Consider the following 19279-nt stretch of genomic DNA (forward strand, 5'->3'; position numbering starts at 1 on the left):
CAGACCTCAGCAAGAGAAATATTGAGAGCACTGGGGTTTATGGCCTCAGCTGTTTTAATGATTTATTAAGCCAAGCTCCATATGAGTCAGATTCAGTGGTATCTCATATCAACATAGACTCAACTTTTCCATCCTCTGAAATTCCCAATTTCTTTCTTGCCATTCATCAAGAGGGAGTTTCATTGGTGAATCAAACAAGTATCACTCAATCTAGGAGTGCCCTTTCAGTTTCTTTATCCTTGCCAAGACCTTTACAGAAGTGCCTTAGACCTGGCATGGGAGCTTGCTCTATGTATGTAAAAGTCCAGAGTGTGTGGTCCAAAAGTGGCAGAAAGGACCACTTAAATATCAGGGAAAATAAGCTGGTGATTCTAGCTTTAAAATCTGTGCATCATCTCTAATCTCCAGGCCATCTGTGAATATTTACAGAAGATACCATAGTTATGTGGTACATAAACAAGTAGGGTAGGACAAGATCCTACCACCTATGCAGATTACCAGTGACTGCTTATGACATAGCTACACAGCACAATCTGTCCATGTTAGTAGTTTACATTCCTTCAGAGAAGAAATTAGTAGCAGATTACTTGAACAGATCCAAGGTAGACTCTAATGAATGGATGCTAAACACAGAGGCGTTCCTGCAAATTTTCCATGAGTGGGGTATTTTTCAATTTGATGTCTTTGCCTCCAGTCAGAACAGGCAGCCCAATCTGTTCTATTCAAGGTTTTCAAAGCCCAGAAGCTTGGAAAATGAACACCATGTCTTTTCTCTGAAAGGAGATATTACTCTCTGAATTCTCTCACCTGTGTCTTACCTCCCAATGTTTATTTTACTTTATTTATGTATTTATTTATTTATTTATTTGTCCTTTGGTAAATGGTAAAGTCTGGCTGAGCTAGTGGCCCATTTCCAGCAGAAGGCCGGGGAGAAAAGCTCCACAACAGATTCAAAAACATTTAAACAGTAGTTGATGAGTAATTATATACAAAGGGATTAAAGATTTTACAATGGGCTGGGGAGCAAGGCTCCACGAAACACACATAAATACATTTTACAATAACTGATAAGCAAATTATAAACAAGAGGAGAAAATCCCCATAACAGATGAAACACAAACAGATTGAAATACATTTACAGAATGTTATCAGGCTAAAGTATGATCAAGAGTATAACATGAACTGCAAGTAGCAAGACACTCTGCAGATGTGGATAGTCTAAGTCAAGTAAACTAAGAAATAGTTATTCAAATATTGATTATATGGTACTTACATATTATTGCAACCAGATTTTTGCGGTAATGCTGGTTGCTTCTGTTTAGGTCAGATAGTAGCACTGCAGTGTTATGAAGGTTAGAGACGTGTTCTGTAATGTTTTTGTACTTTTAGGAAGGTTTATCATTGAAACGGCTCAAAAAAACTAAGGTTCAAAAGCAGGTTTCCCCTTTTACCGCCAGCATCTCCTGTCGTTTGAGTCCCATTCTACTACAAACGTGTTCCTTCCACATGCTGTAGTCGGTGAAGTAGGAAATCTCTGTTTTCAAACCTGTATTATTTATCAGCCGTTTCAATGATGAAGCTAAGTCCACCAAACCTGTTTCTAACCTTCATAATACTGTCATACATCCAAAAAAAAAAAAAGGTAACGCCGAAGAAGTAGTAGTCCTTCACCAAAAGGAGCTGCAGTACAAAGTAATCCATTCCACAGATCCTACGCTAACTCCTGCACTCCTTTCAGCCCAACACACGTACACACACACAACCACTGCAATCACTGAATTCAATGCTTGACGTCTTTAAAGGACGCTACCCACACACCTCAAAATTATGTCTTACTAGTTTTTTAAAACCCCGACCGATATCCCCAGCAGACTTTCTGCCAGTCTACCCTTCCATATCACACTTCAGTGAGGCCATTTCAGTAAAAGTGACGAAAGTAAAAGATGTCGCAAAATCTGGTTGCGATAATACATAAGTACCGATTATATTTATAATTATATATGGAAATGAGAAATAATAGAGTATTCTGCTGCCAAAATAGACTGAGATGAGAAGGAGTAATTAGCAGAAGGGAGACTTCAGGACCTGGAGAGAGAGAAATTATTATTAGAAAGAAGAAAGTGTTATGGAATGACATTAGAGAGGAAAATAAATAGCAGAAAGTGTTGCCTGAAGGGGTAGAAGAGCATACATTAGTAGTATGGTATCGTTAATTGACAGCGCAGTGGTGCAGCGGTAGAATTGTCACCTCACAACAAGAGGTTCTCTGGTTCAGTTCTCGACTGGAGTACTTTCTGTGTGGAGCCTGCATGTCCTCCCTGCGTTCATGTGGGTTTTCTCCAGGTGCTCCGGTTTCCTCCCATGTTACAAAGACAAGCGTCTGGAGCATTTCTCCCCAGACCTCCACTGAAGATTGGCTTTGTTCCAAGTTGGACTTTCCCGGTTAACAAATGTTAAATAAATAAATAAAATGAAAGCTTCTTTTGATGTTAGGCCATTACTGCCTGATAAGATATGGAGGTGTTAGTTAATTAAGAGTGAGAAAAACATAGTTATAGTAAGTCGGTGGTCATGCATCTGTTCTGAGGTTTGTCCAGGCACAAGTACAAGTGTTATATATTTTTTAATTGGTCTTGAAATCGGAAAGATAGCTATTATGTTTAAGGGATAAGGGGAATGTAGTTCCAGGAGTGAACTACATAGCTGGAATAGATAAGAGTTTCCTACTGACAGATGTGGTTTGTAGGTAGTGAGGAGCATTTTATTTTCAGATTGAAGTGGCCTAGTAGGAGTGTATGTATGTAATAAGTCATTAGTAGGCCTTTGCTTTGTTCTGGTTTGTATATGAATGTGTGGACTAGGAGAAATGGAGGTGTTAGTGAATTTCTTGGGTAATTCAAGCCAATTAAGCTGTTTTAGGGCTAAGCAGTCATGGATTCTGTTTGATGAATTAGCGGCTCATTTTGCTATTTTGTTGTAACACTGGTTTAGTTTACTTATTTATTTTATTTTACATTTGTTGACCAGGCTAGTCTAACTGGATATATGTCCATTTTCAGTAGAGGCCCAGGGAGAAAAGCTCCAAGCATAAGTAGTGACAAATATTACAATATACAGTAATAGTCAAAATAAATTGCAGGACATTGTTACATTGAGGTTAACATAAGTTATATAGGTTAACACTAAGATCAAATACTGAGAGCAATAATTTGAGAGAGAGCAATCAAAAAAAGGAAAAAAAAATATTGAGTTTTAAACATGTCATATATAATTTTTTTTTTTACAGGTATGTGACATAGAACAGTGGAGTATAGAAGTGTAAGGAGAGCAAGAAGGGGAAAGAGATAACAGTCAGGGTATTTCAGTCAGGGTTAGAGCAGGGACAAAGCCAGTGAGTTTTAAGATATTCTTTAAGATGCTTTTTAAAGAGATGAGTGGAAGCAAGAGATGAAAGTTCACTAGGAAGGTGGTTCCAGCTTTTTCCTACTGTGTTGGCGAAAAGTGAGTCCCCAGGTTTGTTATTAGATTTAATAGTGGAGACTAGAATGTTGTTAGCTGAGCGTAGAGTTGCAAGATTTTTGTAGGGGGTAATCAGATTAGCAAGAATTGGGGTATTATTAGGGTGATAAAGGATCTTTTGGGTGATAACTAGTTGTTGACAAAGTAGTAGGTTCTGCAGTTCTAACCATCCCAGTTTTTTGAGGTTGTGACAGTGGTGAGTTCTGAAAGGGGTGCCAGTGGCAAATCTGGCTATGTTATTATAACTAGTAGAAAGTTTGGTGAGGTTGTTTCTAGATAGGTTGGTATATATCGCAGAAGCATAGAAAAGGGTAGAGATCAGGTGAGTCTGGGCAAAAGTGATTCTGGCTGAAGGGGTAAGGAAGGGTTTGATTTTGTAAAGGGTGCCTAGTTTTTTTGTTGACAAACTTTATTGTAGCATTAATATGGTCATCATAGCTAAGGTTGTTATCAATTCTTACTCCCAGTAGACGGGTTGTAGTGTCAGGGGATATGTTAGTTCCATTGTTAGAGGTTACTGTGAAGTGTGGATGAGGTGACTTATGAGTATGAGCAAAGAGCAATAATTTAGTTTTTTGGGGGTTTAAAAGGAGGTAGTGTTGCATAAACCAATTTTCAACACTGTTAAATACTGTTTGAGTGAGGGACTGGAGAGAGGTTATGGATTTGGCTGAACAAATTAAAGTTGAGTCATCTGCATATTGTATGCAGGTGGCTTGAGGAATTTTGGTATGTAGATCATTAATAAACAATGAAAAGAGAAGGGGTCCTAATATAGACCCTTGTGGTACTCCAATGTTTACAGGGAGGGAAGTAGAAAGATTATTATCCCAAAGTACTGCTTGCTGTCTGTTTTCAAGATAGGATTTAAACCATTGTAGTGCTTGTGTGTCAAGTGATTTGGCTTTTAGTATGTCAATAAGCATGTTATGATTCACCATAGCGAAGGCTTTTGAGAGGTCAATAAACAGTGCAGAGGAGAAAGTATTATTGTTACGATTTTTGTTTATGGAGTCAGAAAACTATAGCAGGGCAGTTGTTGTGCTATGGAATGGCCTAAAACCATGCTAGCAGTCGGCAAATAAATTGTTATGGAGAAGGTGGGCAAGTAGTTGTTTGTGTATACACTTTTCCATTATTTTAGCTATTGGAGAGAATAAGGCGATAGGCTGAAAGTTTTAGAGCTCAGTAGATAACCCACCTTTATGTAGAGTGACGATATGGGATACTTTCCATATGGAAGGGGTTTTGCTTTCTAAAATTGTTCTATTTATAAGGATGGAGATGGGATAGGACATTTCTTTAGCTGCAATTTGCAGGAATTCTGCTGGAAGACAGTCAGCAGAAGGGGAGCATGGTTTAAGTTTTTGAAGGAGGTTGCAAATGAGGGATGTGGGTACAGGTTGAATATGAAAGGTTGGAGTTAGAGTATTATTGGTATTTAATGGTGGAGTGGTGATGGATGGTAAAGTATTAGCTAGGGTTAGAATGGCTTCTGTAAAATAGTTATTAAAGGCATCAGGTATCAGGTTAGAGTTATTATGGTTAAATCCTGAAGGGCAGGAGATTTAGAGTGCCCTGGTTTAAGAAGTTTGTTAATGCCTGTCCAGAATTTTTGTGGTTTTTGGTGGTGGGTTTGTTGAAGGTGAAGGTAATAGTCTTTTTTTGTCTCTGAGAATGTCTTTCTTGGTAGCATTTCTTAATTGTTTAAAGTAAAGGTGATCTGATGGACTTTTGGAGGCTCTCCATTTGGCCCAAATTTTATTTCTGAGGAGGATCTTTTGCCTAGTATGTTTTGTAAGCCAGGGGGCAATTTTGGTTCTTATTCGGGATGAGTAAATGGGGGCGTAGTAATCTAGGATTTGAAGGAATCTAGTATTAAAGTAGGTCACTACTTCATCAAGTTGAAGATGAGACATAGGTGACCAGTCACATGCTTTTAGTTCGTTTTGGAAGCTGTCTGGATTAAAGAATTTTTTGGAGCGGGAGGATTTAAAATTATTAGTATTAGGGCTGTCAATTTTTTGTTTAATGATATAGGTTAGCATATGATCACTGTTATCATCGGGAAGGGTTCCTGGTTTATAAGTATCAAGATGGCTGTTGAGAAGGATCCAGTCTAGGCTGGTTTCCTTGCTGCTTGGCTTATGGATTCTAGTAGGGGTGGTTATTATCTGTGAGAAACTGTGTAGATTTATGTGATTGGTAGGATTAGGGGAACTACAGGTTGCCCAGTCTATATTAAAGTCTCCTAATACAATGGTTTCCTGAGGTAGGTGGGTAGATAGGTGACTAAGTATGTTTTCAAGTGTATTAATATTATTTCCAGGAGGGAGATATGTGCAAATTAGATAGATAGATTTGGAGTTATTGATTTGTAGCTTGGCAGTAAGGGTTTCTGCATTGGTATCTGAGGGTAGTGGCACATTGAAGGGTGACACTTGGAGTTCAGATTTATACAAAATGGCTACTGCTCCACCCTTTTTAATTTTGCGGTCATATCTTAGGATATTATATTCAGGAGGGGTAATCTCCTGGTCCAGAGTAGAGGGTTTTAGCCATGTTTCTGTAATGCAGAGAATGTCAAATGAGTGCACCTCTAATAGTACATGTAGGTGGGCAATTTTATTGTTAATGCTGCAGATGTTAAGGTGAGGTATCAGGAGGGAGTTAGATGGTCTATTAGAGGTAGTAATAGTAGGAAATGTTAGACTGTGAGGGTTATTGGGAGTATTAGTATTGGGGCCAGGGTTTGGATGAATATCACCATCTAATAGGGGGTGTTGTAGAGGATATTGTACAAACTTAAGGATTTTGTAGTAATTGAATTGAGTTTTTTGACAGGGAAGTAAGTAACATGATTAGGTCTATGGTACTTTGAAAGTATGTAGATGAAGGTGGCAGTTATGTTACTATGTTTAAGTGAGATTATGTGCAAAAGAGGTAGAGTTTGTTGGTAGGAGTGGTGTTGCTCAGAAAGAGAAGAATATTCAAAGAAGGTTAGTGTGTATGGAATGGTTAGAGAAGCAAGAGTTGTAGTTAAGAGTAGTAGGTTTGTGAATAAAGATTTGTATGTTGGGTCCATTAGGATGAGTAAAAGAGGAGTTATAATATGTTGGTAGAGGGATAGAGGTGGGTAGGAATAAAGGTGAGAGAAGGAGAAAGTGTTATATGAGATGAGGTAGCTTGAGGGAAGAAGTGAATAATAAACTGAATAAATGATGGTTATAAGAGTGAAGCTGCAAACTATAGCAATACAGGATAAGCTGTGGAAAGGTTAGGGAGTGGACCTAAAGGTAAATTGGCTTAATTAAGTATTTGTTGAGGTAGGGGCTGTGGTTGTTAAGTGGAAGTAGTATGTGATAGGGTGTTAGTAGGAGGGGGTGTGGCAATGGAAGTATAAAGCTAGGACCACTGGGGGTGGGTGGGAATTGGGGTTAGGGTAGGGGAATGGAGTGAGCCCGCAGGGCGAATGGAGTGGGTTAGAGCAGCTATGTGAAAGATTTTCCAGAGACAGTCAGAGAGGAAGGAGATTCCTGAGGCAGAGAAAGTGGTCACAGCTAAGTAGAATGCGGTGAAGCAGTGCAAAGTTAAGATAGGATATTGGAGTGGGAACAATAAAAGAATTAGTAAAACAGCTAGGAAGAGGGAAAAGAGATGCTAGGGGCAGTGAGATAACACAGGAAGGTTGGAAGCTAGTCAAGGGGTGAAAAACTGATAAGGAAAGTAGAAAATGAGACTGATAAGGACATTTAGAAAGAGAAACTAGGTAAAGTAGGTGAAAAGCTTTTGCACAAGGCTGGATTAGAGTGCCCCTAGTGGGAAGAGCGTAGAATACAGTGTCTGTAATAGAAATAGCAGTTAGAGGAGGCTCAGAAAGAGGGGTCAGGGAGGGGGAAAATCAGTTGGTGCTAGGACAGAGAGGAGTGTGGCTGCTGGCTTCCTGACTCCGTGGCTAAAATTTATACTAAGCTAGGTACATTGTACTTTGCAAAAAACAGCCTAAGTTTAATAACAGGTGCAATATGAAATATATCAGATCAACTATAATGTTTAGGACCACGGTGGAACATACTTTCTTGACCTGTTTAAAACAGGGAATTATACGCCGCAACAGCAGAGATTAGTTGGCCAGTTGTTGGGATGGTTAAAGGTAGAAATTTAAGGGTCCTTAATGACCAGGCAGGTTGTTTTGTGCAGGATAGGAGGAAAAGAGCTAGGAGGAGTAGAAAGATAAGATATACATTAGGTGTGAAGGCTACACAAAAGTACTAGTGGTACTATTAAGGCAATTAAGGTAAATACAGTGCAGACAGTGATTATACAATGTGTAAGGATTACAAAAAACACAATCTTAAATTAGTACCTCCAGATGGCTACCAAGACAAAGTCTAAGCAATTTGTATAATGAGCAAGCACAAGGGATTGGAGAGATACTCTTTAAAATTGCAATAAGTAAAAGGTAAGCAAACAAATAAAAAATAAAAATGCCTGACTTGTGATGGCATAAATCTAATTAGAATTACTAAAATGCAGCTATATCACAATCAATTAATCACAGTAGCTTATAATTAGATGAACTACTACTTAGGGCAGGATAACTAATTCAATAATTACTGGTCTAGTACTCTGAGTGATGTGCAAGGTAATGGCCACTAGGAAAAGATGAGTGCAACTCCCACAGAGGTTAGCCAAAAGAACATTCACATGACAGCAGTTAACGTGTAGATCTAATAAGGGAAGAAAGAGCATCTGAAAGCAACTCAGCAAACTTTGAATCTGGGGGGGTAATGCCTTTCTGGATGCCCGCACAAGGAGAAAGAAGTCCTTATTTACAGGGCAATTGCGGATACAAAGTATGGCTAATGTGGCATTAAACGATCATGTAGCAACAACTGTGTGGTCAGGACTTTAAACAGGGTTTTATACTGTTGATCGCTAAAAGCAGCTAAGCAGCCCAACCCACCAAAACAGATAGCCGGCAGATCAACACTTGATCATAACAAGTCAGTCAGGTATCGGTGGTAGTAAGCAGATACATTATCCACAAATAAGGCAATTTAAATCAGTCACTCTGAGAGAAAATGGAGTCAGTGTCCAGTTAAGCCTTGGATTAAGATGAACGCTAACTGAATTTAAATAAAACACTCTCACAGGAGCGCGTACTGCTAGGCAGAATACCCCAGGTATTAATTAAGCACTCCAGTTCGAGGTTCAGTTAAATTCTATTTCATTTCCAGCGGGGAAACAAAACATTAGGAACGCTAACTGAAATTAAATAAAATGCTATCGCAGTATAGCGTACTTCAAGGCAGATTCAGTTAGGAGCTAATTAAGTACTCCGGAAGGAGGTTCAGTTGAATTCTATTTCTTTTCCAGCAGGGAAGAAAAATCAATAGGAACGCTGACTGAAATTGAATAAAACTCTATCACAAGATAGCGTACTTCAAAGCAGAGTCAGTTAAATTCTATTTCTTTTTAGCAGGGACCAAGAAAAATATGTTATAAAATAAAATGCTATCGCAGGATAGCATACTTCAAGGAGGAGTACCCCACGAGCTAAATAGGTGCTCAGATAAGAGGTTCGGTTAAACATTATTCCTATTCCAGCAGAGAACAAGGAAGATGAAACGCTGACTGAAATGAAATAAAAACGCTCTCACAGGATAGCGTACTTTAAGGCAGAGTTCCCCAGGAGCTGATTAGGCAGTCTGACAAGAGGTTCTGTTCAGCTATATTTCTTTTACATCAGTGAGCAAAGATGGATGAAAGCTTGAAGGTTAAGCAGCACCGAGGAGCCATATAGTAAAGTGAGGAGTAGAGTGTAGAGGGCAGAAATTTCCTGGATGAATCAGTTAAGTAGTTTTTGTTCTATAGTCCATAATTCCATAATTTTTGGTGAGCTTTTTAATAACCTGCTGCACATGCAAGTCAAATTTCAGGTTATCATTAATTGTGATGCCTATTAGCTTTGTATGGGGGATGACTTATGTAGGGGTGTTATCAGAGGCTGTAATTGAGAAATTTTACTTAAGGTGTGTTACATAGTAATCTAGCCTTTGATTATCACGTGTCTACAGTGGTGAAGAAATCATTCTAGGTTGCACAACTTATAAACAAAAGTATGACATCTAAGTCTAAGGAAGTCATTGTTCCACATTATTCAGCATTAATTAGACCTATCATTGAGTACAATGCCCCCTTTGGTATGTACATAACCAGGCATATCCAACAATTGGAACATCCACAGAGGTTCCTCACTAAAAGAATACAGGGCATAGGTAATATGTCCTATGCAGACCACCTCAAGGCCCTATCCCTATATTGTGTCTCCTACAGGCTTTTGAGGGGAGAGCTATGCCTGACATACAGGGCATTGTCAGACCCCACTCTTATGGACCTCCTGCATATTCACAAAATGAACAGCACTAGAATTACCTCTTCTAAAGACTTAAACTTTGCCTGTGATATAAATAGGACCTGTTGGAGAGATACATATGTATCCCAGAGACTACCCCATCCATGGAACAGGCTCCCCATCCACGTGAAGCAGAGTTCCTCCCTAACCCAATTCAAGTGCAACTTGGACAATTGGATGGGAAACTGGAAATTAATCCTTGGTTTGGCACCTATGTCTCGAATGGTAACCTGTAAATGGTTCATCTCCCAAGCCCATACTTACACTTATCAAGGGTATCAGAACTTGTCAGAGATTTGGGATGCATGGTTATGCTTAAAAAGGCCCTTGTCGTCATTAACCTAGTAAACACCTATAAACCTATGTAAGGGCTTTTGGGAGAAATAATAGCAGCTTTTTTTTTTTAATTGAGTAGAAGCTGGTGTCAGCTTTCACCTGATGGAAATGACTCTTAGGTGATGTGTTGTAGAATAATTGGGTTACTGGCAGAATGGATTAATGAGGTGTCCTCAGCATATTGTATGAGGGATGCTTAGCATTTGACAGAGTCTTGCTTGCTGGTAAATATGTTGAAAAGCAGTGATCACAGTATGGAACCTTGGGGAACACCTGTTTTAACAGTTAGAAAGGATGAGTAAGAATTAATCAATTTAACAGATTGGAGTCTATTGGAAAAATAGCTGGAGAACCACTTAGTGGTGGTGTTTAATAGGCCAAGTAAAGAGAGTCAATTTAGAAGTAAGCTATGGGAAATAGCACTGAAAGCTTTTGGTAGATCCAGAAAGATGACAGAAATCAGTTGGCCTTTGTCTCTGGCTAGGTTAATAGTGTTGATGAAGTTTAGGAATGCTGTGGTAGAGCTATGCCCTAGTCTGAAACCATGTTGTATGGGAGCAATGAGGTTATTTGCAAATGAGTCATTAATTGATTATGAATGCATTTTTAAAGAATTTTTGAAAGTGGGGAATGAATGGCAGTTGGTTTAAAGTTGGATGTATCATTGGAGCTACCTCCCTTGTGAAGTGGGATGATGTGAGATTTTTTTCCCTAAGGCTGGAACATGTGATTCCTGAATAGACCTATTTATGAGAATGCATACTGGAAAGGAAATTGTGCTGGCAGCTATTTTAAGAAATCACCAGGAATTTCATCTGGAGATAGGGTACTTAGTTTCATTTGTTTAAGGTATTTCTTGATTGCTTTGATGGATACTGCTTTCATGTTCTTTTGAAAGTCAAGAATTACAAATCAGAAATCCTGCTGGTGACTTCCTTCTGGCTCAGACAGCACTGATTCCCCCTTCTTTTTCATCTGGCCCAGAGCAATCATAACAAATTACCTCATTAGCTAGGCTTGCTCACTCAGCAAAAGGGCTGTCTAAGTTATCCAAACTTTCAGACTTTGAATGTAACCCCCTGGATAATTGGAGTTTAATTCCTAGTATGCACATATTTTCAGAGGACATGATACAGATATTAAATGAGGTTAGGAAACCTGCTACAAGGAAGTCTTATGTTTCGAAATGGAAGAAGTGTTCTATTTGGTGCCACAACAAGAATCAGGACCCTTATTAAATGGGTATTCCTACCATTATTTCTTATTTGTTTGAGCTGCTCAATTCAGGTCTGGCACATTCTTCCATTAAGGCACATCTGTCAACCATTTTTACCTGACTTCCTTTTGATACACCTTTGTCTTCACATTTTGAGGTTGGGCAGTTTCTTAAAGTGACCTTTACCTCAGCCCCCAAAAATCTGTTCCTCCTTCTTGGGACATGAATTATGTTTTAGAAAAGTTTTCTTCTTCCTCATGAGCTTGCTTTCTGTTTCCTTAAAAGTGTGTATCTGGAAAACAGTTGTGCTAGTGACCCTTACTTTTTCCAAAAGGGTTACTGAACTATAAGCTCTCATGGCTTCTCCTCCCTTTTTGGTGTTTCATAAAGATAGGGTTGCGCTCAGGACTAACCTGGCTAAGGTGGTCATTGAATTCTCTTTGAACTAGACTATCATACTTAACTTTTCCCCCTCCCTCAAAACAGAGAGAGAGAGAGAGACAGAATTTTCTATTATTTAGATATTCTTAGACAACAGAGGTTTTATCTTGGTATCAGAACGACAAACCAGCTTTCCATTACCTTTCTGTACACAAACGTGGGGTTTCCTGTTTCCAAACAGACAGTTTGCAAATGGATCTCTTCTGCTGCCTTCTTTTGTTATTCCTTCATGATAAGGAGTTGCCAGGTTTGGTTAACGCACACTGTACCAGAACTGCAGCTTCTTCTGGTACCTTTTAAAAAGGTTTAGACTCTAAGTCTATTTTAGAAGCTGTTAGGTGGTCACCTGTTCATACTTCTACCAAGCATTACAAGAGTTTTTAGGGCTAGAGTTGATTTTGATAAAGCCATCTTTCAAGGAATTTTAGATTCCAGCTCCAATCTTCATTCCTCCTCCACCTCCCCTAGACTTAAAAAGTTTTGTCATTGTTCCCATGTGAGTAATACAACAGTGATCGTAGAAAGAATACAGTTGTGTAAGAATATACTATACCAGTAGATATTCGACTGATCACTGTTGCAGTATTTCACCCCACCCTCCTTCCCCCCTTTTTGGTTGCAGACTAAGGTGATATCCTTTCCTTCACCACTCTTGACTTTGTTGCCTTTATGGCTTTTGGGTCTGGGACAAGAAAGTTCTGAGGTACTTCAGTCCTGTATGTCTCTTATGTACCACATAGCCCTGGCTTTATTATCTTGGCCAGACTTAATGCTATCCCTGGTAGAATATCCCACCTGTTAGTAATAGTCCAGCAGTCTACCTTTTCCTAATCCCAGGTCATATCCTGCAGTGATATCGTAGTCTTCTACTGGTATACATATTGTGAATGCTAATCCCTGTCCTTCCATCAAGTATGGGAAAGCTTTTGACAGATTTGGGAAGAAAGTTTATTCTTCTGACACTTTAACTCAGAATTATGAACTACCAGGCTCACATGTTAATCTTCCTACTTCTGAGTATAAAACTTTATTAAATTCCTTAACTGTGTCTGCTCAGTTAACAAAATACGGTTTGAAGTTTTCTTATGATTCTGCTGCTGCTGCTATTTTCAGAGCAGCTGCTATTGGTTCAGTTATGAGAAGATTTGCTTGATTACATTCTCAAAACCTATCAGAAGATGTCAAAGGTGATATTTTGAATTCTCTGGACAAAGATATGTTGTTTGGGACCCCTACTGCTGTAAAAAGCTTGATGAGATAGGGACATTGATTCAAGTGGTCACTCAGATTTTTCAACCCTCCGTTTCAAAGTTTGCTAAAAACTTTTCTTCCTTTTCAGGATCATTTTCCAGGAAATAGAGTAAGGAGTCTCAGCCAAGTTCAAACAAGTGGCACTTCAAAAAGCAGTGGTGAGGAGACTCAAAAAAAAAAAAAAAAAAGAGGAAGCCTCTCAGAACCGAGGGCAGCCCAAAAAGTTTGCATGACTATTTGCCAATTTATCTCCACATCTTCTCAAACTGTCAGTCCTACATTTCTCTCCCTCAGCCTACTCCTCCATCTTCTACAGTGGCATCAAATTATCTCAGACAAGTGGGTTCTGAGACTTATCCAAAAAGTGTACATTTGGCAATGGGAATCTCTTTCCCCATTTGAAGGAATTCTTCCTCAGCCTGCAAACCACATATCCCTGTTTCCTTCTGTTGCACAGCAAATGTTAGCTCAGGTGGAGATAGAACTTGTGCCCTGAACGCTGATGTGTGAAGGCTTCTATTCAAAGATTTTGTCTGTTCCAATAAAAGGAGGAACTTGGAGACCTGTCTAAGATCCCTCTTTTCTCAGTCGATTTGTTACAATTCCAAAATTCAAAATGTTATCCATTCAAGCTCTGTTACCACTCATTATCACCAGCAGCTTCATGATAGCATCAGAAATAAAAGATGCTTATCACCAGATTCCAATTTGCAAGGAATCCAGAAGTTCGTTTTAAGCTTTTCTGTGTCTGGCTCCCATTATCAATTCTCTTCTTACCCTTTGATCTATCCACTGTTTCAAGGGTATTTAAAAAGTGCCAGGCTCCAGTGATTACTTATTGCAGGCTTCAAGTCATTCATATATTTCCATATTTGGAGAATTGCCTTGTGTTTGTAGATACTTTTTTCCAGTTGATAAGATTCCCTGACATGAGACATGAAACTACTGCTCAGTCTGAGGTTTCAACTGGATATTCAGAAATCATCTCTCATCACTTCCCTCTCACTATTTTTCTATGATGTCTTCGCCTTCTTTCATATCATCCTCTCCCACTTACTTGGTCTCCCTATATCCAGGCATTTTTCCAACAGTGAACATTGTACAGTCTGTGAATAGTTTCCAGGGTCAGGAACTCCCAGTCCCCTGTATTCCTTGGTTAGCATAATTTTCTTCCGGCTTAACCTTGCTTCCTCCCTTTCACGGAGGAAGCCCCTCATCCAAGCCTCAAATTTGCACATTATCTGACCTCCCAGAGTGCTTCAGAAGGCTTCTCCCTGGTACAAGATATGCAATATTATGTGTCAGTGCAATACTTACAGTCTTTGCTCCAAGTCTAACTTCACTGTTTCCCATTTTTAGAAGTTATTTTTCATTATTTCCCTTGTCAAAGTAAATGTTCTGTCACTTGATGCCTCATACGTGTCCTGCAGCAATACCCTTTGATGTTTTATTTCTCTATCCTACCTCCAATCTAAGTAGAATCTACTCCTCTGCTTTCTACTAAATTAATCCCCACTGCTTTCATCTTCTCTTTGTTTTTTGTGTTCCTTGAGAATTTGCCCAATTGTTACTCCATTTCTAAGACTTACCTAGTATCCCTGTCTGGTCTGCCTTTTTTTCCAGTTCTGGTGCCAGTGCTTACACAAAAGGTGGGCACTTTTTATCCTGGGGCCTGTGTACCCAATCTTCTTTTTTATTTTTTTGACATGATTTTCTCTGTGATGTATAAAATGCAGTCTATATTATCAGTGTTATCCTGGTGAGATTTTTTAGAAACAGGGTCCACTATGTGAACACACTCACTGAGTCTTAAGAATGAATTCAGTTCTAGCAATACTAATCTTTTCTCTTGCTGATTCTATCTTTCCATTCAGATTCCTTTTTATACATATGTTCTGATTATGATGTACTGTGCTTTCAAGTGCCACAGTAAATCTGGAAAAGAGGGTGGATCATGCTGATTACTGGTAAAGGGAAGGAGCATTAACCTGGGAAAGTTTCTTGTGCCAAGCTGACTGGAGCCTATGACACCCAGTTCTAATGACTAAAGTAAATGGACTAAGGACCATTCAGAGCTGTCATTATGGTATGTTCATAACTTTCATTTGTCTTTACAGGTGGTGTAGATTACTTTAGAGGATTGCAAAGCCTCCACTTTATAATCTTATTTATTTAAAGAAGAAATTGTAAACCCGGTGTCACCAAAGTAATCTTGCTCATCCTCAGGTGAATCTGCATACTCATCTGACTTACATTGTTCACATGGAGAGGTTGGACCAGCCTTATTCACCTCTAAAGACTCATTATGCCTTGTCAGCATGCCTCCCTTCAGAGCTTTCCCTGATATCATTGCCTACATTTACACTTTTTTAAAGGCAGCTTGTATCTCAGAACTCTTTGGAAGAATACTCTTTCTTTTTGGGACTTTGGAACACATAATAAGCTGGTTATGACTGGAGACCCAATTATAATCCTCTGTATTATGACTCAGCAATTCTTTCTAGGTTTTTCATCAGAATGTGTTCTACAAGTGAGGCAGCAGCTTCAGCTGCTGTCTTTACAGCAATATTAGATGATGAAATGTTTGAAGCAGCAACTTAATTATCTATATATGTAGTCATTAAATGTTATACATTAGTCCTTCTAATTCTAGAATGAGCTTTTCTGTTTTTTTGTGGTGATCTTTCAAGTTTTACTGATTCTAAATTTGTTAGATTTGGGTTTTAGGTTTTTATGTGGTTTTCTCCAGGTACCATGTAGCATTTGACTGCAGCCACAAATGCTGTTTGATCATGGCATCTTATGATGATTATAACAAGACTTTCTAGAGTTTGTGTATATTGATATCTGTAATAAAGAAGAAGGCTGTGGTAGTAACTTTATACTCATTTATTGGGGTCTCTTGCTCATTTGATGACTACTTGTGTCAAATGTAATACTTACTGTGCATTTTGTCTGTGGTCAGTATGACTGCACCTATCTAGCTACTTATTTTGACAATATGATATGGAAGCTTGCACAGATATATTATGTCTTAGCTATAAAATAAGCCAGACTTAGAAAGACAAGGAAACTAGCTATTTTTTTTCAAGATCAAATGCATAGACCTTGGGCATACAGTATTCTCCCTTTAACTTGAAGTTCAAAAGAGGAACTGTCTGTGTCATAATTACTGAGCAATATCTGATGTATTTATAAATCATTGACTTCTGCCAGGTGAAATGTTGTAAGATATATTGTTAACAGAATCAACAAGGTGTGCCATACTCCATAATTCTGTCAACTCACAATTTTACCCTTTACTCAATTTTAGCAACAGAACAAGCAGAACACAAACAAAGTTAAAGCTACAGTGGCTCCACTGGCAGCAGCTCGTATGCCTGCAAATCCTCCAAAGAGTTACAGGCCTGCTCTTACTTTGGACAGCTCCTATGATCTTATCCTCTTCTCTGATGATGATGAATTCTGAAATATGTACAGTTGCCTGTGACTAAGATGAAAATTCAAGGAGTCAACCAATCCTTGAAGCAGAATTAACCATCAGCTTTTATTTCAAGAGTGTGTAAACAAGTATAATATTTATTTGCAGTCTAATAGCTAGGAACAGTGTACTTTTTCTAATGTCATTTTAGTGCCTGACCAACTGAATTGTTCTATTTTCTGTGTTTCAGCACAAAACCATATATGTTTTAAGAGACACAGTCAAAATGCCTTTTAAAATTGATAGGATGTACAGTGCTTACTACTGAAATGTTCATAAAGTCAAAAGCCTTACATATGTGATTTTCTTTTTGAAAATGTATCTCCCAGTACTGATATGTCTATGACTCATATGTTTACAAATGGCAGTAAACATAAATTTACCATGAAACAAGACTGTATCCTGTATGCTTTCCAAAATGTGGCTTTGCTAGATTTAATGAAGTAAGATGGATGGCTGTAGCATTTGCCATGCATGTTAATTACCCAGGCAGGAAATACTGTTTTTGTAATGTCATAACTTTAACATAAAATTTCTGTTTCTTTGTTACTGTTAGTATGCACTTTCATAGACAAATGTATTTATATGTAATGAGAGAATTTAGTATAGGAAATGAAAGTGCTATAACGTCATAAACGTAATATACTAAATATTCTTTGTTCTGGAGAGAGTCAATCCACACGTCCATGTGTAAGACACCTGCATATGCCAACACAATAGCAGTATTGTTTCTTAAGCTACTGTACTTATGTTGTAGCTTACAAACACAGCATCTGCTTGCCTCTGCGTTTTGTGGTCTGATACAAAGACAAAAACAGAAAGGATATTTAACAGGGTTTTTTTTTTTTTTCAAAAGGCCTTGCTTTCAGAATCTATAGTGTATCCTGAGTACTAATAAGATAACATTTCCTTTGCCTGCAGTAGTTACTTTAAATAATTCATGACACTTTTAAATTGGCAGAATACTGCACATAGTGATTTCATTGAGATGGGCCTTGGTGTTTACAGGGTAGTAGCTACCTACCCCCAGAGATGAGGTAATTAGGTAAATAAATTCCTTTAGATGCACAGTATGTTTGCTATAGTCCTGTCCAAGGCTGACATTATTGAAGCAGCCTCTAGAGTGATTCATTTGATTGAGAAGTACTTTCCTGCTGTGAAGCTGGCAGCCACTCTGGGAAAGTATATGAACCCACAGTGGTTAAGTAATTACAAGCAATGAGGATTTCAGAGTTGCTGTTCTGCAGTGTAGTGCATGTGTGTAATTTTTATTTCTCCCTCAAGGGCTATATATGTTTGAGCTAGGTAAATCCATGGTGGTGTAGTGTGTCCACTGTAGCCTTGCCAAACGTCTCTGGAACGAGTTGTTGTGAGCTCTGCATAGTTGCAGACTCATGTGATCTAACAAAAGATGCATCTTTGTTCCAAAGTACAACAAGTGTGACAAGCAGGAACAAGTGAGCAAGCACCAGGGAATTTAGCTAGAAATAAATAACTGCAAGTTGCCTTTCTGTTTTTACTTCCTTCATGCAAGCATATTAGAAATGGTAACTTTAGATGGAGGGTAAAATATGCATTACAGTTAGTGATACAACCAGATTTAAAAATATAGATGTCCTTGACTATAGAAAGCTGAAATTAAAAAAAATAATAATACTATTCTTGAGACGGGGTTGCTTTTAATTATCAAACCAGCCCTGAACCAAAGTATTTTCTTCAATTTAAACTTCTTCTCGGCTCATAAGTAAATGGTTTTACAAATTTTGTACCAGTTATTTCAGAAAAAAGGAAAAAGGTTACTTGATTAGATATTTTGTTGTTACCTTAATAAAGCTGACATTTAGAGAATCAGCAGCTAGAGTAAATAGATAACTTAAAATAACCTAATAGACAGGAATACCCAGTTAGTGTAATATATGTGAAATATATACTCATGATGAGAATATGATGAATTTGTTTGACAGTTTCTAGAAAGTATAAATATCTCCTGAAGGGGTATGATGTTAACAGGATTCAGCAAGCCACATCATATGTTGATGTACAAGTCAGCATGGACTTACTGCATGTTTGCATTGTGTCATTTAGTGCTCCTGTGATTGTGGTTGATACTCCTTGTCTGCAATTTGAAATGCAGTTACATCCAAATGTCAACATTAATAAAGAGGTATAATCATCTGCAAAATATCACAAAACTATCATCTGATGCATTAATTATAGATGCAGCTCATAACCTGGAAACACATCCTGGCACAATCTTGTTATCTGTCAAAGTATGGATGAAGCAGTTCCCAGCATAAGCTCTCAGGGACCACAGCATTCAAAGGCTCGAATGTTAAGAGAAAAGCCACAAATGAAGAGGCCAGGGATAATAAGAACACTAAAATATCATGATCAAGTGACACACCAGCACCATCTACTGCTAATCCCTTTTCTTCCACTAAGTACAAAAGAAAGAGGAGAGAATGGGAAGGGAGACAAATGAGTTGGAGTAGTGTAGCACAGAGAAAAAGTCAAGGACACAGTGGTCTTTTAGTACCACCATTGGAGGAGAAACTATGGAAATTGAGCCAGTTTGTAGTCCTGACTGATAGTGAGATACCTGTAACTAGAGGAGATG

At 38.4% G+C, this 19279-nt stretch overlaps 1 protein-coding gene across 1 annotated transcript in view; it reads left to right on the forward strand.

Annotated features, from left to right (window-relative positions):
• Positions 1-19074, forward strand: part of LOC122795687 (meiosis 1 associated protein) — a 1351776-nt gene extending 1332702 nt beyond the window's left edge. Inside the window, exon 10 of the mRNA XM_044063982.1 lies at positions 16495-19074. Coding sequence (XP_043919917.1) covers positions 16495-16650 — 156 coding nt within the window. The 3' untranslated portion in view covers positions 16651-19074. The remainder of the gene's footprint in view (positions 1-16494) is intronic.
• Positions 19075-19279: the final 205 nt, after the last annotated feature.

This window comes from Protopterus annectens, chromosome 2.part2 (genome assembly GCF_019279795.1).
Source record: "Protopterus annectens isolate FY-2018-M chromosome 2.part2, PAN1.0, whole genome shotgun sequence".
Lineage (NCBI taxonomy): Eukaryota > Metazoa > Chordata > Ceratodontiformes > Protopteridae > Protopterus > Protopterus annectens.